Source organism: Alosa alosa, chromosome 22 (genome assembly GCF_017589495.1).
Source record: "Alosa alosa isolate M-15738 ecotype Scorff River chromosome 22, AALO_Geno_1.1, whole genome shotgun sequence".
In the NCBI taxonomy this organism is placed as follows: Eukaryota; Metazoa; Chordata; class Actinopteri; order Clupeiformes; family Clupeidae; genus Alosa; species Alosa alosa.
The window spans coordinates 6,798,810-6,822,803 of NC_063210.1; the positions used below are offsets into that span (position 1 = coordinate 6,798,810).

General features: G+C 45.0%; 2 protein-coding genes across 2 annotated transcripts; one reads left to right on the forward strand and one right to left on the reverse strand.

The window, feature by feature from the left end:
- Positions 1–28: 28 nt before the first annotated feature.
- Positions 29–1,866, forward strand: bhlha15 (basic helix-loop-helix family, member a15). Its single transcript, XM_048232912.1, has 2 exons — positions 29–154; positions 802–1,866. The coding sequence occupies exon 2, from the start codon at positions 854–856 to the stop codon at positions 1,439–1,441; it is 588 nt and encodes a 195-aa protein (XP_048088869.1). The 5' UTR covers positions 29–154; positions 802–853; the 3' UTR covers positions 1,442–1,866.
- Positions 1,867–1,961: 95 nt separating this feature from the next.
- Positions 1,962–23,789, reverse strand: tecpr1a (tectonin beta-propeller repeat containing 1a). Its single transcript, XM_048232911.1, has 25 exons — positions 23,612–23,789; positions 22,553–22,786; positions 22,102–22,284; positions 21,692–21,814; positions 21,251–21,373; positions 19,945–20,119; positions 19,274–19,374; positions 18,091–18,192; positions 15,655–15,803; positions 14,338–14,966; positions 13,699–13,844; positions 12,549–12,704; positions 11,908–12,057; positions 10,060–10,217; positions 9,492–9,619; positions 9,054–9,156; positions 8,621–8,717; positions 8,229–8,308; positions 7,985–8,041; positions 7,398–7,572; positions 6,560–6,695; positions 5,628–5,720; positions 5,370–5,476; positions 4,986–5,105; positions 1,962–4,193 (listed from the first exon to the last, which is right to left on the reverse strand). The coding sequence occupies exons 2-25, from the start codon at positions 22,775–22,777 to the stop codon at positions 4,035–4,037; spliced, it is 3,675 nt and encodes a 1,224-aa protein (XP_048088868.1). The 5' UTR covers positions 22,778–22,786; positions 23,612–23,789; the 3' UTR covers positions 1,962–4,034.
- Between the last annotated feature and the right edge of the window lie 205 nt (positions 23,790–23,994).

Here is a 23,994-nt window from a genome sequence, read left to right on the forward strand (position 1 = left end):
GCAGCAACAGGTAGCCGCATGTGTAACAGTTAACATTTCATTCTGGGAATGTCTCGTCTTGTGCTCCGCGCACATCAAACTTTTAAAATTATAAACAGTCATCACATTCCCTTGGCTTCTCATCTCTGATCTGTAAACAAGCATATTTTATAAGGTAAGGTGATTTTCAATGTTCTTTTTCTTTAAACGTTTTCTTCTATTTCCAGGTTTTATACAATATCTTTGTTGATGTGTGTATATTATGGTCCTATTACTTTCATTCAAATCATCTTTGGTCACAACGTAAACGTGCTCACGTTTTTGTCTAAAATCATCTCCGTCCAATAGCTATAATAGATTTAGGCAAAACATTTTGGTTTACAGTAGTTTAGTTGCTTATTATAAACCGAGTGCCTTAACCTGTTTTTGGAAGGGTTAACCTTGAACATGTTATCATGCCCCGTGTGTAGTTAGATTAGGAAGCCCTGTACTAGCGCTTGCTCCCCATCAACTGCGATAACAGTGTCCAGCAAGCGCGTCAGGTGCAGAGACACTGTAATTTGTAAGATGCAATACAGACAGGAAAATTGTAACCATAATATAACCACGTAGTCCATTTCATAATTGCAATGAAAGTTGCTTCTCCATCTAAACACTAAACTGGTTCAAGTAGATTATAACACCTAGATTGTTTAAGAATCTTATTGGAGAATGAATTGTTTCAGCCACAGTCAGAGAAACTTTAAATGGTAAATGCTGACTTGAAAATGTGAACTTGAAATCGTAGGTCTTAATTGTTTCTTTGATTGGCCCTTTCTCTAGTGTGGCCTTTCTCTCAGAATCTTGAGCTTACCGGTGCGGGTGGGTCTGCAGGATGAAGTCCAAAGGGAAGGGGGTCAAGCGCAGCAGCCAGCAGGCCTGGAGTGAGTCTGACCCGGACCTCCACCCGGAGACAGAACCCGGGTCCAGTGAGCAGGAGGGCTCCGAAGCGTCTGTTCAGCTGAGGGGCTCCTGGCGGGCCCGCCGGGTGCAACAGCGCAGGGCCGACGACAGCGAGGGCCTGGGCGGTGGCCGAGGGGTCAGCAGGCGCCGGCGGCCACACGGCGGCGCCAGGGAGCGCAACGTGCGGCGCCTGGAGAGCAACGAGCGGGAGCGCCAGCGCATGCACAAGCTCAACAACGCCTTCCAGGCGCTGCGCGAGGCCATCCCCCACGTGCGCACTGACAAGAAGCTCTCCAAGATCGAGACGCTCACGCTGGCCAAGAACTACATCAAGGCCCTGACCACCATCATCCTGGGCATGTCGGGCGGCTGCCGCTCCGGCACTGAGGGCCCGGACAAGGCCAGCATGAGCGAGGCCTCGCGTCTCCTGGAGTGCTGTCAGAGGCATCTGGAGGAGGACGACGAGGAGAGCCTTTCTAAGTACCTGACTCAGATCCACAGCTTCACCCAGGGCAGCTAGCAGCAGCCCTGAGGGGGGAGGGGGAGGAGGAGGTGGGGGTGCCGTGGGCAGAGAAGACTGGGATGCTTCAGAAATGGACTGGACAAATGAAAAGGACAGTGTCTGGTCACTAGTTGAACTGCGGTGGCCAAGAAGTGCACCCCTCCATCCCCAACCCTCTCAAGCTAAAGTCTCGTTAGACTTTTTTGATCAAGAACTTTTTAAGTCTTGACAAGAGGCAAAACAAATCTTTAAAAAAAAACCCCAGCCAGCTCCCTGGTGAACTGACCTGAGTCAAGCGATGCTGGAGGACAGACCCAAAGATCCAAACAGGTCCTAAGTAACCACTAAGATTGGTCCATGATGTGCTGTATTGTTAAAACTTCACTCTCACACCCTAAAATATATTATACTTTAGCAAACACATGCACTGTAGAAACCGGATAGACAGACTCAATAATTATTGACAATATATCATGTACTGTGGAGGATTCACCCTGAATGTTAACTGATCATAAAGGACACAACAGAACACAACAGATTGAGAATACTCACATTTATTGAGAGGACACTGCCATGGAACAGACACAAACCATGCTTTTTTTTTTTTATTCCACAAGTACACTGTACTCTAGTGTTAACCACTTTGTTATTGTAGAAGGAATAAATTAAGATTAAAATGAAGAGAACTATGACACATCTTCTACTCTCTGAGGTGCGCACAACATTACAGGTTTAGCTTGGAATGTGTACAGATTCACACAACATTTTGCTAATACTTCTCCCGTGTGTAAGGGAGATGAATGAATGGTCACAGCTCGACTCTGCTTTGTCCACTGACTTTGACAGAAGAGTAGTGTGCTCGCACTTACAGTAGGATCCAGCTTTATCACCCAGAGGGCCAACTTATCTGCTTTGCATTCACTCAGTAATTCTGCAGAAGTTCAATCACTCAGTTTGTTTGGCTTTACATGTACGTATTCACAGAAGAAAAAAGCCCAGGATTCAGTATTTACAGCAGTCACTTCAGATAATGCCCTGACTTCCCATCATGCAGTTCAGCTAAAAAAAAACGCTTCACTTTTTCCACATTTCACAATTTTACAGAAGCTTCATCTGACCTTATACAATGTTCAAAGTAACATAGGCCGTTTTGCAACGCAATGCCCACTCAAATAATAAAACATTTATAGCAAAAAATACATTTATCCTTTTAGAACCCTTTAAAAGCATTTGTGCTACCATTTTTTCTGGTCCTGATCAATGAAAATAGGTGCCTTTCAATAAGCAACTGGTTTTCTTTTTGAGGAAGTGAGAATATTCCTGAGTGGAGAAAAGGTTTACAGTGTCTTGACAAGTTTATCATTGCACATGATACATTTAAACAACACATATTTAACATCTTTCACCAAAATGCCTGGCCATTAAATTTGGATTTCACACACGCCCCGAAGTGAGCCACAATTTTAACTGCCATGAATGAATAAAGAACCCTTTCAAAATGTCTTCAACCCGCAGCATGAAGATTAATATCTCAAATTCTGCTGACAGCAAGTGCAAGTCATGTTGCAAAGGATACAGAGAGAGAGAGATAGAGAGAGAGAAAGAGAGAGAGAGAGAGAGAGAGAGGGGTCTGTGTCAGTAACAGGGAAACTAAAGGGAAGACATGAGTTCCAAGCCTCAACAACAACAAAAAAAACTGTCAATTGTCAAGTGCTACATCACATAACTGTACCTTCTGTTAAACTGTACTTTGAAAAGCTTTTGCGGCAGTAGTTTTTCACCATAACATGATACTAAATAACCTGATTGAAAGCTAAAATGCTCTTATAGCCAAAAACAGCAAAGCTACAGTAGCTAAATAAACAGTGTAATGCTTCAGTCACACAGAGCGGTTGGAGGGGTGTTGACCCTAAACTCGTCCACTCTAAGCCTTAGTCAGATCTCTCTTTTCAACCCAGTCATACTGTCAGTGTGTCTGGCATTGCATGATCCCATAATAAACAAAAAACAAATGCCCACAAAATCACATTCATGTGAAATAAATACTAAGACCAAACCACTTATAAAAGACAGATCAGAAAAAAAATCGAGGGGTAAACCATCAAAGGATCAGTCTGGATGAATGGCAGGTTTGGAAGTGACTGATCTGAATGGAGAGAGGGAATGAATGGAAGTCGCCTGACCGCATTAAGTCAGTGAGTAAACGACTTGAGGAGTGGATGTCCCAGTGAGAAAATAAATATGTTATGAATATAATCAACTTTTCTCCAGCATACAAGAGAAAATATCCATATGTGTATACGTTTATGTTACCTGTGTATGTATGTCCAAGTGTGTGTGTGTGTGTGAGTGTGTGTGTGTGTGTGTGTCTAAAATTACTGACTGTAGCTATCACTAAGTTGTACTTAAAATGCTGTTGTGGTAGTGACAAATGGTCAGCTTCAGCTTGGAGACAAACACAGCTTGATCCTTTTAAAACTTTAAACCCACTGCGCATAGTGGGGGATGTTTGGGTGACACTGACAAGGGCGCTGGCAGGTGGAGAGGGGTGGAGATGGGTGGAGATGGGTCTCCTCGCTACCATGTGTCGAGTGTGGGGTGTGGATGCCTATCAGCCGACGGCGTCGCCGTTGATCTCGTCCTCCTGGTGGCGGGTGGGCAGCGGGCTGCGCGGGGCCGTCTGCTGGGCCAGGCCGTTGTGTGGGGCCGGCATGCTGATGCGCTGGGCCTCCATGCAGTTGGCCCTCACCGTGATGTGGTCCCAACCGCCCTGCAGGACAGAGGGAGAGGGAGAGTCACACAGACCGTCCCACCCTGAGCTGACTCAGGAATGTGTGTGTGTGTGTGTGTGTGTGTGTGTGTGTGTGTGTGTGTGTGTGCGTGCGTGCGTGCGTGCGTGCGTGCGTATATATATACTGTGCTAACCCAGTGTACATAGTCAAGTCTTTGAAAGCAGTTTATCTTGTATGTGTATATGTGTGTGTGTGTGTGTGTGCGTGTGCGCGTGTGTGTGTGTCGTGCGTGTGTATATATACTGTGCTAGCCCAGTGTACATAGTCAAGCCTTTGAAAGCAGTTTATCTTGTGTGTGTGTATGTGTGTGTGTATGTGTGTGTGTGTGTGTGTGTGTGTGTGTGTGTGTGTGTGTGTGTGTGTGTGTACTGGATTACTGGTTTGACTTGTTATTGCGCCAGGATCTGTAGCGTCAAATCTAAACACTCTTCATCATTATCTAGGTAACAGGAGACCACCAGTAATACCCCACCAGTAATACCCAACCAGTAATACCCCACCAGTAATACCCAACCAGTAATACCCAACCAGTAATACCCAAACAGTAATACCCCACCAGTAAAACCCAACCAATAATACCCAAACAGTAATACCTCACCAGTAATACCCAACCAGTAATACCCCAACCAGTAATACCCCACCAGTAAAACCTAACCAGTAATACCCAACCAGTAATACCCTACCAGTAGTACCCCACCAGTAATACCCAATAAAGACGGCTACTGGGAGGTTATCAGTGGACATTTTGCAAGTTGGCTGCTGGTTCTCACCCCGATGCCGTAGTCCCACGACTGGCCTTTGGGCTCCATGGGCTGCACGCCCAGCCGCCGGCACACCGTCCCACAACTCAGACTGTGGCTGCCCTGCACTTTATCTGCGATGATCCACACCTGCAAAACACAGCAAACGTGCTCCATGTTACGAGCCATTGACCTGAATTCTTCTGCAAGTAATAACTATAAACCAATATTTTACATTAAATATCAATCTGTAAACATGCATACAAAGACTGAAGAGTTACTGCCTGAAGAATAGACTTTATGGCTAACATTCTCCTTGGCAAATTCTTTTTCACTCTATTCCACTAAACCAGTGGGTCTGAAAATACCTGTTCTAACAAGTGATTCAGCTTATTTCCCTGTAAAAAGACTGACCTGGTCCAGTGGTCCCACGGAGACTTTGCGCACGTTGTTGGAAATGTGCTCCCATGTGGAGCCTTGAGGGTAGCTGGGGGTCAAGCCGTGTCTGTACCAGAGATTCCCTGAGTGGAGACGAGAGAGAGTGTTACAAGAACATCTCATATCAGCCATAGCTTACAGAATAAGAGCAGTGCTGTATATAGGAGTGTCATAAAACATATAAGTGTCATAAAATATATAAGTGTCATAAAAAAGTAGAGAGAGGAAGCATACCATTCTCATCAACAGCGTAAACTGACGTCCTGCCGACAGACACCTGCTTGAGTTTCTGCTTGGCCGGCGGAGGGATGTGGTACCAGCAGTCACCTGAGGTCAGACAGGTCAACAGGTCACCTTTCTGCACCAGTGTACCTTTAATCTTACACATTCATTCCAGTAACACCCAGTGGAATTTTAGTCTATTTCTGCACACAAAGGCACTATTTTTTCTAAAGTATACGTTTTGCCTTCATTCAGACAGGACAGTGAAAAGTGACAGGAAGTGAGTGGGAGAGAGAGATGGGGATGGGATCAGGAAATGACCGCGGTCCCCGTGGACACCTGGACCCGATTATAAAATGGATAGTTCCGGTCCTTGATTATGATTGGTTGAATGCCATTGTACGTTCGATGCCATTGTATATTTTCCCGATATAGCACAGCTGAAACCACATTTCGTTCTATATTAATGCACTTAGAATGCATAACGGTTAAAATTAAAAGTTGCTGAGCAACAATTCCGATAAGAATCTACTAGCGGTGGAACTATTCTATGGGGACTCCGCAGAAGAAAGTACATTTGTAGATGAAATATAGCTTTTAAATTTCATGATTATTTGTTTATTTTATATCAATTTTTAATGTCCTATATGTGGTAGCCGTTTTATAAAAGCAATAAGCCCCTTGAGGCCCTCGGGCTTCTTTCTTAAATATGGTACGGACGCTGAAGCCACTTACGCCACAGTTACCCCAACAGTACTGGCTGGATATGATATTGGTCTTCCATTACATAAAGAACAGGGGCTAAGATCTTTTGTCACACTTCAATGTTCATATTTCACTAGCTTATTGTTTCACATGTTGCCTTGTTTGAAACCAGAAAGCCTCTCAAAAACCTCTGAAGCATTGTCTGTGAAAGTGTAGAATGGTCATGGTCGGGTTCTGACCTGCGAGGTTCTGTGCAGACACGGATCCCCGGTAGAAGGTGGAGCCGTCACGGGCGATGGCCCACACCTGGTGGACGGCCCCGATGGAGATGGACTTGAAGGGTTGGTCCGTGCCCACGTGCAGCCAGGACGTGCCCTGTGGGGTGCCAGAGAGGCCACAAAAGACACCACAGTTACACAACCAACCAACCGCTTACACAATAATGAGTCACTGAGTCACCACTCTGTCTCATTCACACCATCGATAGTGATCACGGAGAGGCGTGAAAGAGGAGGGTGGGAAGAGATAAAGAGAGACAGAAAGAGGAGAGCGAGAGAGCGAAAAAAAGAAAAAAGAAGAAACGAATGAGAGGAAGAGAGATAAAGACCAGAGACATGGTAAGAGAGACACCTCTCTTACTTACAGTGACAACAGTTAGTCACAACATCAGAAACTCCTGCAGTAACTTTGGTACAAGATTCACACCACAGAACTGGCCAAATAACAGGCCATAATACATGCTACTTTCCCCAACATGGCTATTTATACAGTCTGTAGCCTAGGAGACGCAGTAAGGGTGCAAGGGTGCGATTCTGCATGATTTCACGTTTGTTTATGTTTATATTTCAATTTTTTTAGCTTTTGTCCAAAACAACGTACATTATATTTTAATCAAGGACCAAACAAAACACACCCGAGAGGTAGGTAGGAGAAGGAATGTGATAAATGTGATGGGCTTGAAATTTGGTACGATCGCTGACTGCACTTTTCATTTGAAGGGATAAAACATACTTCTTTCTCAGACATGGATATTGATGCAGACTTCACCAGAAGCAGGAAGTGACCAGTGAGACTTACAGCTGGGGTTTGGGGGGTGACCCCCAGGCGACACAGCACGTCCCCCTTGTTGCTGATGGCCCACAGGGGCACCTGCTCCAGAGAGCTCTGGGGGTCACATGGGAGGATGGTGATGTCACTCAGGGGGATGGGCGGGACTTCCAGCCAGGGCCCAGTGGTTGCCAGTTTACACTTCCTGTTTGGAGAGCAGGGTTAGTTGAACTAGGTAAACAGAGTTTGTAGAGTAGAATGTTTGTGTGTGTGTGTGTGGGTATGAGTGTGTGTTTGCATATGCTTTGTCCATACAGCGTTACTGGGAGGATTCCAGCGAATGTGTGTTGAGCATAACATATCAGTTTGCATCGTGTGCATGTGTGTTTGTGTTCTACCATGAGAGACAGAAAGCCTTTACTCTGTGCCTGAAATGAGTGAGAGATTCAGAGAGAGAGGGATGTGTAAGTGAACAAGTGTGAGAGAGAGATGTGTACTGTATATGTGTGTGTGAGTGAGAGAGAGAGAGAGAGAGAGAGTGAGAGAGAGAGAGTGGGAGAGAGAGAGAGTGAGAGAGAGAGAGAGAGAGAGAAAGAGGGATACAGAAAGAGAACTACCTGGCCCAGCGCCTCCGACGCACAAAGTCCTTCAAGGTTTTGTGTCCATAGTATGACCTGGATAAGCAAACATCCACTCACTCCGTGTTCACAAGGCAATTACACAGTGTTTTCATTCAGCTAAAGAATAACCAGTTCACTCTGACCAAACACCAACATGAACACAAACATCACACAGTCCTATTTTCAGCCATTCCATACAGTACATCTACACATAATATTAGTCATTTGGAGCAGTGCATACGCTGGGAAATCCGCCGCATACTGCCAGCCCTCTTTGTCTGTCCCTCCTGAGACACCGTAGTCAATAGCCCACTCACTCACCTGCGAAAAAGTAATTCATCAACGTATGCAGTATTGCCAAAGAAACCTGTTTTATACTGAGACAGAATGTCGCTGTTTGAACTCTCGCTGTCTATACTTCACATTTGTGAGATACATTCCTTAAAAACTTTTAAAAAGAGTTTTTTAAGAACAAACTAAGATGTGACTCTAACGGTAAAACCAACATTCTGACTGACCGGATGAGACGAATGAGATCAGCTCTACAAATGTAGTTGTATAACGATAAATAAATCCAGTTCTAGTGTGTGTGTACAGTATGTTAGTCTGAAGTGGGTGAAGAGGGCCACTCACCCAGGTCCAGTGGGGGGAGGGGGGCTTGGTGTTGGCCTTGGTGCACTCGTGTAGGCCTGATGCGTCACTCCACATGTACCGGTCAGTAGGGAGACCCCTGGAGGACACAGCAAACATTACAGTTGCCTTCAGAAAACAACATACCACACCAACTCAATATTGAATCAGTATTGTTATTGATATCTGAAGCGGTGTACTGTGTTCAAGATCGAAAGAAGAAAAAAAAAACATTAAAAAAACATTTACACTGGCATACTTACATGCATGCATGCATGCAAGAAATAAGAATAGTATGAAGCATCTATCAAGTCATGAAATCAGGCAAGAATGTACATCTTGCCAATGAATTCTAAATGACATTTACACTAGTATGGTTGACTAGTATGGCTCCACAGTGCTGAACAGCAGAGTGTGAACAGAGATGCCACTTTACTTGTTAGTGTATCCGGTGACTGGGTTCCATCGCTGGTTCTCATAGATGTAGACGCTCTTGACATCTGTCTGTGTGTGGATGTTGTCTGTGCTGCTGGCGAGCCCTGCGGGGGAACATTCAATACAAATGCAGCTGTTTTGGCACATCACCTCCACAGTGACAAGCACCGACAGCACAGCAGTGAGAGAAACAAGCTGAGAGAGAGAGAGAGAGAGAGAGAGAGAGAGAGAAATGAGAGAGTGAGAGAGAGAGAGAATGAGAGAGTGAGAGAGAGAGAGTGGGAGAGAGAGAGAGAGTGGGAGGGAGTGAGTGACAGAGAGAGTGTGAGAGAGAGAGAGTGAGAGTGGGAGAGAGAGAGTGTGAGAGAGAGAGAATGAGAGAGTGAGAGTGAGAGTGAGAGAGAGTGAGAGTGTGAGAGAGAGAGAGAGAGGATGTTACCCTGGAAGAATCCCCCTCCGTAGCCGCCAGTGTAGACCCAGGCGGTGTGGTCATAGCCGATGCCCCAGACTACACCCAGACTGTTGCCCTCGATCATGCGCAGATGACCCCCCACCTGACGCCAGAACCTGCAGGAGACCCAAAGACACTTGTGAAGATGAATTATCCACGACAAAAATAACACAAGAACCCTCAATTATGAAAGAAAACAGCACTTTCTCACTTACAACTATTCACTTACCACCACTTATCATTTTTACTAATCATTAATGCGTATATGAAAATAAACCACCCCGAGAAAAAATGTCTGGTTAAAATAATAAATTCACTGACACCAGAACCTTCCAGAAAGGGAAGACATTAGGCATCTACTACACAAATAATGCAAGAACCCTCCGACATGAAACTAACCCCACTTCTTCTTGCTCACCAAAATCACTTTTTATTAATAATTTAACATATTTATCATATATTATCAATCACCAATAAATCATGGAAGTAATCACCCCATAAAAAACGTACACCCCTTTATTCAATGTTATGTATTATAAAATGTCGAAAGACTTACATCTGATCACAGGGCATAGGATAGGGAGAGGCCTCGAGTTCTGGTGTGGGTTCGCTGACGAAGATGTCCCCCTTGCAGGTGATTGACCAGATGGCCTGCTTGGAGGGTGGACCGTGGATCCCTCGGGAGTCGCAACAGGACACACTGAGGAGGGCCAGCTGCCATAGACAAACATATGACACATCTCAGACAAAATGAATTATACCAATATATTATAATTCAATATATTTAGCTCACACATAACAGGCACACATGTAACACATATTAAACTTAAAACATAAAGTTTGTAACACTATTTCAGTAATGTGCTATCATACAGCACTATTTCATATAGAGTAAGGTACTACCATACAACACTACTTCATATAGAGTAATGTACTACCATACAACACTACTTCATATAGAGTATGTACAAGGATACAAGGATACAAGGAAGTTTATTGTCACATGCATATAGTTACTGGAAGTAAGAAATGCAGTGAAATTATGTCTGGTGTCAGCCTATTTGTGCATTTACAGTATGGGGGGGTAAAAAGTGCAGTAGAAGAGGGGTTTAGTAGTGGCAAGGGCTGCATAAGAAGGTGGGGGAGGATTGGGATTGGGGGGCACCAACAAGGAGCACCCAAGAGCAACAGGGGCAAGGAAAAACTCCCTTACCAAGGAAGAAACCTTGGGCAGATCCACGGCTCAAGGTGCTAACCCAACTGCCAGGGGTCTTGGTATGTGTATTGGGGGGATGACAGGGGAGATGGGATAGTGTGCTGTGTATGTGGGGAGAGGGCAGTGTGCAATATGTGTGTTGGAGAAGCTTCCTGATGAAATAATGTGCTGTGTAGGTAGGGGAGAGGGGGGCAGTGTGGAGCAAGTATGTAGAGGAGGCTTACTGTAGCTAGCAGTGTGCTGTATGTATGTGAGGTGATGACGTAAGTGATGATGTAAGTGTGTGTGTTGGGGATGGGGGTGGGGTGGGGGCTGGGGGGCAGAAAGGCTAGGCAATCAAGGACATGGGTAGATTACATTACATTACATTACATTACATTTAGCAGACACTTCTTGACCGAAGTGACTTACATATGTCAGCTATATTACAAGGGATCACATTGTCCCTGGAGCAACTAGATAGATGGAAGAGAAATAATAAATAAAAAGTTCTATGGAGATGTGCAAAAGTTGGAGAAAGTCAGATGTGTGTGTGTGTGTGTGTGTTTTGACGTGTGATGAAATAAGAAAATAAATAAAAGTACTACGGTATCTATGTATAAAAGTACTACTATGATAGTACTAGTAAATGTACTATCATACTACACTATTTCATATAGAGTATGTACTATCATACTACACTATTTCATATAGAGTAATGTAATAATACTCCACTATTTCATATAGAGTAATGTACTATCATACAGCAGTATTTCATATAGAGTATGTACTATCATACTACACTATTTTATATAGAGTATGTACTATCATACAGCACTATTTCATATAGAGTAATGTACTATCATACAGCATTATTTCATATAGAGTAATGTAATAATACTACACTATAATTTCATATAGAGTAATGTAATAAGACACACTCACACACCCAGACACTCCTTCCTCTCCCCAGTCAGAGTGGCTTTGGCCCTGGCTAGCCATTCACACCACTCTAAGGCCCAAAAAAAAGAGTATATATACTTAAAAAAAACCCACTATTTCATATAGAGTAATGTACTATCATACAGCACTATTTCATATAGAGTATGTATTATCATACAGCACTATTTCTGAACTGAAACGCAGGTCCCTGTTCTGCCCCAGTGCGCTAGTGTCCAGTGTGCTGCAGGTGAGGTGGCCACTCAGTACCCAGTCATGCATCTCCAGCTCCGTGGGTGCTGCCAGGCGGATGGGCCACCTCTGCTTGGTCCTCTCCGCTGTGTAGATGGCAAAGGTGTGCTTGGAGTCATTGAGGACGGGCACCAGAATGGTCACCTCATTGACAAACGCATGGAGATACTGAGGAGAGAACAGCATGTAGATCATGTCAGTTTTAGAGTGTGGGGCCCTATTAAAGTTTAGGTGACCACTTACAAAAATGCTGTTCTTCTCTATGCATCAAATGTACATTTTATGTTCTCCATATACAGTATACCTCACATTATAGTGTCACCACTTTGTTCAGTTTATCCTTATTGAAGTCGTGGCATGGTATACATACTTGCATTTATATATACATTATTTAGATAGAAGATAGATAGATAGATAGAAGCTTTATTTGTCATTGCATAAAATACAGAGTATCAACACAACGAAATTCAAGTTGCCACTCTTGGTCAGTGCTTTTTTAAAAGAGCAATATTTATATCCAGTATATGATTTAATTGCTCATTTTAATTCCCAATTCATTTTATTCCAATTAAATTTAAGGTAGATGAGTTTGGCCAGGTGTAGTTAGGTGTGGTCACCATAGGTAGATACCGCATTGTATATATATCTGTGGTGGTCACCTTCTTCTCGTCGTTGAAGGTGTAGTATATGAAGAGGATGCCATCTTTGTTGCCCTCGACACCAGAGAACTGTTCCAGAGCGAAACGCACGTCTGTCCACTTGTTAGGCTTCCAGTCTCTCCACCACTGCATGGAACCCTTCTTCACCCACACCGACTGAGGGAGGGAGAGAGGGAGGGAGAGAGGATGAGAGAGACAGGGAGAGAGATGGGGAGTGAGAGAGAGAGTAGAGAGGGAGAGAGAAAGAAAGAGAGGGAAAGAGGGCAAGAGAGAGAGGAATTGAGAAAGACAGAGAGAGAGAGAAAAGAAAACAAGGAAGGAAGTCCCATGGGTGAACAGCTGTCTTTCACAGTTAGCTACTGCTACTAACAGGGTTGTGCACAATTCGAATTGCAATTCTGCTTCCTGTTTGCTACCTCAATTGAAATGCAAGTGAAATTCAAGAATTGAATTGGAATTTAAGAGCCAGTTTCAATTCAATTCTGGAATTTTGCACAAGCCTGGCTACTAATAGCTACTACTATTATGAAGCATGAGAACCATCTGTTTCTGTGGTCAAGCATGATTGAATACAGCAAGAATCTAAACTAATTACAGCATAACAGTTTCCTGTGAATGTCTACGGTCACCTAGGCTACTACAGTACATGAATCAAACTCCAAGATATACTCCACAATGTTTCACCTCATCTCTGGATGTGTGGCCTACTGTGGATTGTAATGAATATGATGTAGCAGATGCCATTATTAACTTAAATAACGTTCCACATTCAATTGTATTTTGTCCGCTGTGCTTTTAATGGGATTCTTGTAATGTTATATTTGTTCCAATCTGTATACCCTGCCTGGTCTATTCCACTATACAGAGAGAGATAAAAATGTGCAGATGGAGATTCGGTGAAACGCGTGTGGAGAGCTGCGGTCACTGCACTACACTGAGCTCCGTTCTTACTCCTCGTCTGCAGCCCAGTGCTTGTCCAGCCTCCTCTGAAGGAGCACTGGCGCTCTATCAACACAACAAACCACGGAGAGGGCGAGTGGACAAGAGTGGACAAGAGGAAGAGAGGAAATGAATTAGAGAAAAAAAAATCACATGACGGCAATTAAGACATCCACTCACAAAGGGTAGTAGTTTCAGCTGGACACAGTACCTGTTCGATGGCCTGCTCATAGTGCCTGAAGTTCTCCATCTCTCGCTTGGACCTCTCGCTGAGCTGCTCAAAGATCTGTTTGCGCCACGCAGCAGACTGCGCAGGCGTGATGGACAAGGACATGGACTGGACAGACGAGTTCATAGCTGAGGGGGACACAAAAGATGCGGAAGTTGACTGATATTTAGCAGACGCTTTCAACCATGTACAGCGACGCAGACTCACAACGGCATGTTGGGGAATGAAACCCAGACTGACCAATGGTCAGGCGCTTACATGCTCCACCGCGCTCCATGTGGCATGGTCATAAGGGCTTCACGTTTAACTTCATCTGAGTTATCAGATGATATGCCTCCATTCAGAAGGATGGGTGATAAAAGAAGCTAACCGCTATACACATTCTACTTCTCAAACTCAGACAGAGCTAGAAAGGTTACAAACCCTTATAAATAGAGCTGAATTATTTTTCAATGACAAATATAACCGTCTGAGAGGCCTTGTGGTAAATGTGGAATGTGAAAAAAACACTTCAACTGACAAAGCAAATAACACAGACACAAAACTGCTGTTTGGATCCTCTAACCAACAACAACCCCCCCCCCCCCCCCCCCCCCCCCCTCCTCCACATGTGGGGCTAACCTGTGGAGTTAAACCAGTTGAGCTGGGAGTGCGAGTCCACGTCGCAGCCTCCCCCGCTGACCCAGGCCCAGAGCGGGTGCTCGTCCGGCCCGTACAGCTCCTCCAGGCCCAGGTGGTAGGTGGCCACGGACGACAGGCTGCAGGTGTCAGCTGCCTCCGGCGGCGGCCCCACGGCCAGGTGCGTCTGGGCCTCCTCCAGGTCTACGTTGCTCCACTGGGGGCCCTGCAGGCCACTCGCCTGGCTGGGGGAGAGCACCAGGGCGGGGGGTGACTTGACCTCGGCGTCCCCTGCCTCCGTGGAGGACAGTGCCACCTCTTCCTCCGGGATGGACGAGCCAGTGGGGGGCCCGTCACGCCGACCCAGCTGGCCCTCACGGTCCGACACCAGCTCCGAGATGAAGCTGTCGCTGGTCACTTTGGGAATGCGGGGTTTGGGGACGTCCACGTCCACGTCGCTGGTGGCCAAAATGGCGGGAGAGGCAGCAGCAGTGGCGGCGGCAGCGGCAGCGGGCGCTCCTGGGTCGGAGAGGATCCCTCCCGCTGGGGCACGCTCCGTGTCCGAGTCCATGTCGCTCAGGACTGACCCCTGGGATTGGAGCCGCACCTCTCCCCCAAAGAAACAGCCGGCACTACAACACAAACGCATATTGTTGGACTGTATTTGATGTCTGATGTCTGTTTCAAAAAAAATGTACAGCACCCCCCTGTGGACAGCTCTGTCTCTTTCATATTCCACCACAGTTCAAATGCGCGTGCTTTTTTTGGAGCAGGCAACCTTATCTAGTATATATGTTTTCCTGTAAAGATTGTTGCCATGGTGATCCTTTATATATGGTCATTGCTACCCATATGTTCTCCAGTTACATCACACATAAATCAGTCAATATGATGTAAATGAGAGACTGTAACTCAGTAAAGATTAAATGTTTTTCGGTGGATTACTTAAATTATTGAATATTAAAAATAAAAAAATAATGTATATTACTTTATGTATGTATGTACAGTATATGAATAGATATTTCCATCTTCACCTCTAGCATGCAATACCCAAAACAGTGAGTTTTGTTCAGAATTGATTTTGAGAAATACTGTAAGCTATTGTTGGACAGACAGAAGCTGACGTGACAGAACTAGGAGCAACTCAGCTAGGGAAAGACGGAGTGGTCAGACGAGGCAGTGAGATCATGCTGAGTGACCAAGGTGGTCAGTTAGGAATATTAGTCAGATTAGAACTTCTGCAGATTGAATTCAGTGGCTTGGGGAGTTGGTACTGAGGTTGCCCTGAGCTGGGCTGCTGCGGCCGGCCCTTGAGCTCACCTGTGCATGCTGCCAGTGCTGGCACTGGAGTGGGAGCGGTCAGTATCGCGTGGGACGGACACCGCCTTCCATGTCTTTCCACTCAGCTCGCTGCTCGTCACACCCTGCCGGAAGTACACCGCCCGGTCCTCACAACTGATGCCCCACACCTGACCCACACACACACACACACAGACACACACAAATAAGCCCACAAATAACCAAGCTATAAAACCATTAAAACAACCTCAAACTTGCAAAAGGACAAAATCAAGTTATGGAGTTCAACTCAAAAGTAAAGCCGTTTTCTGTGATGCAATCAGTTGAGAATATTATTTTACATACTGTATGTCTATTTTCTGTCCACACATCTACAATTACATCAGCTTCAGCCTGCTGGAGTCCACTTTAGGCATGTATATATGAGTGAGTGCGTGTGCATGTGTGTGTGTTTGCGTGTGTGTGTGTGCGTGCGTGCATGCCTGTGTGTGTGTGTATGTATGTATGGAGCAGGGCTTTACATTGGCAGTGTATGCCGCCACTGCACTGCTGACGGGGTGTGATCATGTCCAACGTCTGTCTGCTTGCAGGGCTATCATATTACACGAGAGCAAGACAGCTCGGCAGAGAGAGAGAGAGAGAGAGAGAGAGAGAGAGAAGAGAGAGAGACATGGGAAAGAGATGAAGAGAGAGATAGATAGATAGACACATAAATAGATAGATAAATAAATAGATCAATAAAATACATAGAGTGGATGAATAAATACATAGGGGGTTGAGAGAAAGAGAGAGAGAGAAAGAGAGAAAGAGAGAGTGTATGTATGTATGTATGTATGTATGTATGTATGTGTCTGTGTGTGTGTGTGGGTGCGTGTGTATGAAAGAGAGTGTGTCTATAATTGGTATGTGCGTGTGCGTGTGTGTGTGTGTGTGTGTGTGTGTGTGTGTGTGTGTGTGTGTGCGTGTGTATGAAAGAGAGTGTGTCTATAAGCGTGTGTGTGTGCGTGTGCGTGTGTGCGTGTGTGTGTATGAAAGAGAGTGTGTCTATAATTGGTATGTGCGTGTGTGTGTGTGTGTGTGTGTGTGTGTGCGTGTGTATGAAAGAGAGTGTGTCTATAAGCGTGTGTGTGTGCGTGTGCGTGTGTGCGTGTGTGTGTGTGTGACGAGGAGCTCCTGCAGTGCTTGCATCTCTGATCTCCTGCACTCAGTAACAGGAGAGCAGCTGTCCCTGTGTGGGCTCGACAGCTGAGCTTCAAATACAACCTCTTCCCAGAATGTATACGCAACTTCAACTACTCATCTGCCGCTAAACTCGCCCAGAGGTTAGGCACTTTTTGGGTAGTTCATCCTCCAGTTTCTACTGGTTGACTTCTGGAAGCAGTAAGGTTTAGTAAGAAATATGGGCAAACTTCCACATGGTACCTCAACCCAGCATAAAACATATTTTGTGCAGGCCACAATACACATTTGGTTGAATTCTCCCATTCGTGCGTAAATCGAGCATAAAGGAGGGGTTAATATTGTACGCACAAGCGGCAACGCTGCGCTATAAAACCTATTATTGTCAATGGCTTGCACACGCAAGAACTAGCCTGCCGCTGCGCTGAGCAAAGCCACTTAGCCGCTCTTGGCAGTGCCACGGTCAAAGTTGAACCATGTTGACCTCTGACCACGGCGCACTGTAAATCATAAGTCTTATGCGCTAAGCCCGGCGGCAAGCACAACAAAAATCTTTGAGGCAAGAGCACAAGAGCAACCTAGCAGCGAGCACAGTGCATGCCGCATACAATGTGACCCCTTAAGTCAGTGGCAGAATACGCGCAAGAGTTGTATACATAAGAAACGCCCAGATTTTAGGGTTGCTCCTCCCAAAACATGTAACTCCCTCCATCTCACGTAAATTACAGATTTAAAGGGACACCAGGCAAGCCTGATGCTTTTTCTCTACGAAACTCCCCCTCGCTCGGTCTGAAGCTCTTTTCCTTTTCTTTGCATCTTCCGTCAAGGGTTTTCGCTGCTTCTTCGCCGGCTCTGCCATCATACACACGTTTGCAACAATCTCTAGCGTTTCGTTAGCTTGCCTCTGTGCTGTAAACTGATCCTGCTTCGGTCGGCGGGTAGGTACACCTTGCAAGTGGGATATTCTTTCTACAGGCAGTAGGGGCGGGCGAGAGAGCCTTCATTCGCCCCGTAATGAGTCATTTAACCATTTACCGACTTACGAAGATGATTAATTAACACGAAAACGTTGCCTGGTGTCCCTTTAAGCGAAGGGGAGAATTTGCACGAGGTGAAAAGCGCTTAGTTACGTGTTTTTTTTACTTACGCACCCTTACGCACATGGGAGAAATCGCCCCATTAAGCATTACTTCACCTCAGATCAAGCATTCAATAATGTATTGAGGTCCTAGTTTCTTGCTCTACATGTTTGTGTGTTATGCATTGCTGACATCTGACCTGGTCATTGAGGCCCACGTTAATCATCACCATCTCCCCCACCATGCCAATCCAGCCTGAGCCACAGGGATTATGGGAGTTTACGCCCCTCCTGAACCACACCTGCCACACAAAACACACAGTTCATAATCCCGTCAACACCATTCAAAATATCCCGTCAGAGAATCTGGTTCACTGTGCAAAACTCTGGCAACTGAGTCAAACAAAACCAAATCTGCATGAAGTCAGGAGGCAAGATTTCAGATTCTTTAACTAGGGCTTTATTTATAGATCAGTTATGAATTTATATTGTATAACTGTTGCTTCCATTACAACATATAGCCAATTGAGCTGGACATGTTCAACTTAACACTTCACCAAATTTCAGTAATTTACCATTTTTCTGAATTGCAAATTTAGATCCAGAAAATATAAATAGGGCCCAGGGTTTCCCTTTCATTTTGAAACAGAGTCTGTAACAGAAACTTTTAAGATCAGCTTTAAAAGATTCTTCATACAGGGCTGTCAAATGATTAAAAAAATGTACTAGTTAAGCGCACAACTTTGCTGTGATTAATCACAATTAATTTCTTTGTAATGAAGCTATTAATATTGGATATTGACATGTAATATCATGAAACTAATGTAAAATCAACAAAGAATTCAAAAACAATTGTTTCATATTTATCTTTTTAACTTTGAACACAGACTCTATACAGAACAAGCCAAAAGATTGCCAATAAAACTGTTAAGGTCCTTCACTGTTAGCTTGGAAGGCACAGCTTATGCACTATAACAAGGTCCATAACAGTTCATGTAAAAAGAATATGAAAAAGAACACACAGAGGGAGAGAGAGAAACAAACAGCATTAACATGAAAGAGAGAAAGAGAGAGAGAGAGAGAGAGAGAAATTCCTTTTGCATGCCAGTTTTTAATACCAATGATACCAATGAGTATGTTGTCATCTAGTTTATTTTGATACCAAAAATAAAATGTTAAAACTGAACTTAGTAAAGCCTCTGAAAGTGAATGAGGCTCAATTGTGGTTATGTGTATGATTAATTCGCGTTCAGGTCAAGGTGATTAAAATGCTAATTTTGACAGCACTAGTTTTAAACATTTTCGAGACAAATAGGCCATATGCAAAAGTGACATAATGGAGAGATGAGATGATGTTTATTTAGTGTTTTTAGTAGGTCTTACTTTGTGATCCTTTGTGATGGCCCACACCACGTTCACACCCACGGCTACATGAATGGCTCCAACCTCAGGGCTGGGGGAGTCCACCACCACCCAAGAGGTCCCTGAACACAACACACACAACGCACACAACAGACACAACTCACACAACAGACAGAGTATGAAGCTGAAATCAATATTGACGGAAAATGTTACAAAGCATAATCAATCAATAAAATCAAATCCAATCTATCAGGCAATAGGGAGACTTTATGATAGATGCAGTGTGTCAAGAGCTCCCTGAACACAACACACACAACACACATACATCACACACAACAAACACACAACACACACAACAAACACAACACACACAACAGACAGCAGGCAATCAGGCAATCAAGAGATTCGGAAGAGAGTGAATAGGGAGACTTTATGGTAGATACAGTGTGTCCACTTCACAACAGAAATCAAAATCACACATGATAAATGAGCTGAGTTGACCGGTGTACACTGTGTTAGTTGATGTACCATCAGATGAACAAGACGAGCTGATTGATATTCAGAGAGGGCTATGGAGAAATAGGAGGGAGGAGAGTGCAGAGGCAAAACCAGACGAGATGAGATTAGATGTGACGTGATTTATGGAGACAGCCAGACTGGCCAAGGACATAGAGGGCTGAGCGACGACGAACCTTTGGGGCAGTCGCGGCCGATGCCTTCTCTGACCAGCAGCTGTCCCTCCCACAGCACAGCCCACACCAGGTCTGCCGGTCCACAGCTGATCTGAACCACCTCTCCTGGAAGGATCACCTCCTCCCACACGGAACCTTCCGGATTGTCGTGCCGGATTCCATCCCGAAACCATACCTGTGGAGTGCACGAGGACAGAATGGTGTCTGCCAGTTCCCTTCCCAGGATCACTTCATATTAAGTCAGATTAAATGCAATGAAGACCTAATTAAATCCAATTAAACTAGATGTACCGCAGAGCGGTACAAAATATGACCGCCGCCCAGTCCAGCACATTTTTTCCACAAAAATAAATCACGCTGAAAGGCCTATATGATTCTAACTGTCTCACTAAATTGCATTATCCACACTCAATTCTCACTGGTATCTGCTAGACAACAAGTACCAAAACATGATTAGTTCATAGATTTCACATGTAAAATTCATTTTATACAACCCCACCCCCATCTTACCTGTTCATAATTCTGAGAAATTCTTGAATTGTGTGCATGTGTGCGTGTACAAGTTTATGTTTATGTGTGTGGGTGTGTGTGTGTGTGTGTGTGTGTGTGCGTGCTTGTGTGTTTGCCTGCGTATGTGTGTTTGTGCATGTGCATGCATGCGCATATATGTCTACTGTGTGAGTATGTGTCATACGATATGATTACTGTAAATGTATGTGTGTGCGTGTGTATCTGTTTATGCACATGTGTGCACATGGAATGGGTTAACATGACCCCTGGAGGCAAACATACGGAAAAAATTGGTCATCCTAGGCCCTACGGTTCTCAAGATATTAACAGAAAACTGTGTCTGCCCTACCCTCCTTTCGGGGGGTCCAGTACAGCGGGGGGGCTACAGATCAAAACAAAAAAGGATAGTTCCATGCTATCCATGTGGGGTTACATGCCCACCAAGTTTCGCGGTACCCGGTCTTTCAGTGTCCCGGGAATCCTTGTTGGTGTACGGTCACTAAATGTACACATAAATTATTTTATTGTAAGGCCCCCCATGAACGAAAGTTCACAAAACTTGGCATGCATTCGGAGGGTTTCGTTGCGCGGCGGTCATAATAAGTGACACCTTCAATACACTCAAGTGTTACTCTACATCAATAAATCAGATAAACAATATAAAGTGATGCATTCAGTACTCCTTTAAAGAGCTATATAGTGGTTCTACTAGACAACTCAATATAGCTCTGGATCTATCAACAGCCTGCTCTGGGTCTTTGTGGTGCGGTGTGGTGCGGTGCGGTGGACAGCAGACCTTGCCCTGCAGAGACACGGCCCAGAGAGAGAGACGGCCGGCTGGCTCCTCATTGACCTCCCAGCCCCCGCAGCTGATGTCATTAAACGGATCAGGTAGGGGGCCAACCTGCTCGGACGGAATCTAGGAGGAAAACAGCACACACACACACACACACACACACACCCGCAAATTAAGATTAAACTTGTGTATGGTCCAGAGATTTGAGAGCACCTCCACCTACCAAAGGGAGGGAAAGGGAAACAATAAGGACTAAAGGAGGACCAGCAACAAGTGGACTCAACTCTACACATTGGGGCTCGGTGAACTTTGTCTTACCTGGGACTGAACGCATGCATGGAGCTACAGACAATGAAATAAGAGTTTCGCTGTGAGTGAAAAACCATCACGCAGAGCTTTTCATTAACCCAGACAAGCATGCTTTTGTGTCTTGGCACGCACCTTGGCCCAGGTGTCCCTGGCTTTGTATCTCCTGTAGCGAAGCCATCGCCGGCGACGAACACACGAGTTCCACTTCTTGTCTTTGGTGTAGGTGGCTGGGAAATCTATGGCGTACGTCCAACCCTGTAAACAAACAAGCACAAGCATACAGAAGAGCATGTGGCTATTCATGTGTCACAGTTTGGTGAAACATATCATATGATAGTATATGACGCAATCACTTCCTTTATATCATGTGCCCAGTCACTACTTAAAAACCTTTTGCACTGACATATGCAGTAAGTGTGATGTGGATATGTCTTTCAAGTCTTTTATGTCATTTTTAAGAATGACACCCAAACCCAGGAAGGCAGGAATGAAATGACCAGACAAGTCTTTAAGGATAAGATTCTTCCCTGTGCTTAATTTACCCCTTTGTCTGTGGGCTCTCCACCAATGTTCTCGTCCGCGTACCAGTCGGCTTCCCATTCCCAGCTTTCCGAGGGCAGCTGGAAACTATCCAGAGGCTGGTGCTGGAGCCCAGTGATATCACTCCACTGCCAGCGGTCGCTTGGCAACAGACGATCGGAGAATCCATCCACAGGGTTCCACCGCTGCATATCACAACAAGCTCAACGTTATCTGATGCCATATCCAAAAGCCAACAAATTATTTGTGTTTGGCAGGCTAGGAAAAGTAAAAGAGGTTTATACTTGGGTTTTGATTTTTTTTTCTGTGGGAAGTTGACATGAAGTGTGCTATCTTATGTGCTATCTTATCAATGGCCAGAACCCCAAAACATCTGCTCTCCATGAATAGGCTAGACAGTCTGTGTGGGTGGATGAATGAGAAGTGCCTGTGCAGGTGTGGCGCTAAGCACACCTGGTTCTCGTAGGTCTCTTCCTGGTAGCGGATGGGCAGGTCGCTGGCATGGACGTTCAGGTAGATGTTGTGGTCGCAGGCGATACCCCAGCAGCACTGACGCACGGCTGTCACGCGCTTGAACTCCAGGTGCGCGTCGCGGCACTGTTCCCACTGCTGACCCGCTGTGGACAGGCTGTACACGCGACCGTACACGTCCACCGCCCACAGGAGGGAGCTAGGCATGGTGAAAGCCTGCAATAGGGACACAGACGTCTGGAACCACTTCCCAACCCCACTATGATTCTCTTTGGCACCAGAGATACCCTAACAGACAGATGCCGGTTGAAAGTAGGCATAATGGCTAACCTGGCATGGTAGGCTATCAAGCGCCATCATCTGGTAACCTCAGATTCACTAATCTAAAAATATTTCAAGACTGATGTAGGCTATTATGGGAGTGTTGAGGAAGCTGAGACAAGGCAGCAGACAAGTAGGCCCACTTTATAGGTTACAGCATTCGCACATGGTGTGAGGAATCGGCGCTACAAATCAAAAGGAACAGAGACTTCCTGCTGGAGTCCAAACGATTAACTTGTTACGCTGCTGTAGGGATAGGCTAGTGGTGCACTAAAGGGAGCTATACGATACTAACATTAGCCATGAGTAAACTTAGCCAAATACATTTTCCTACCTTGTTATATAGGTATTAACTTATCTATGATATGGTTGCAAGACAGTAATCTAAACATATTTCCAGGCTCCCCATGGCAAAATAACAAGGCGGCTATTTTGCTCAATGATTAACGTTACAGAAGAGCTGTCATTGGTGAATGAGCTGTCATTGGTGCTGTCATTACAGAAATCACAAAAAAAACACACACACACAACCACACACAACCCCGTCCTCAAATCTGAACAATGGAATGATGCGCCGATGGTTATTATGAAATAATGAATGAACAAGCTGGCTAGCAAGCTAGGACACACAGGGAGGTAAACATCAGATTGACGTAGCTAAGCCGCCGCCGCCGCCGATGGCTAGCAGATGGCTACTGCGTAGAAAAAAATGGTACGTACTTTTCACTCCTCCCTGTCATAGGCCACGAAACGTTCAGTTGAAGTGTGGGAGATAAATCACTGAACCTGACAAATGCATTTTCCGATTGCTGTTATCCTACTCGCGCTGCTATCATCCCATCTAAACACCTGATCCGAAACAGGAAGTAGTGTGTATAAACTGAAGTTGTGGTGTGTTGTCAACTTTGCCTTCTTCACCCAGGTGAGGGCGCCAAATACCATCTTATTTTCATGTGGTCCAAAACATTTATTTCTGAGACGCACTGTTGTAAATCATCTCGATTATGTACATTGCACGTGTGAAACGGACACAAATTGATTTAGCCTACCACCAAGGTATAATTCAATAGGTAGCCTAGGTTACTTCGTTTCAGCGCCCAGGC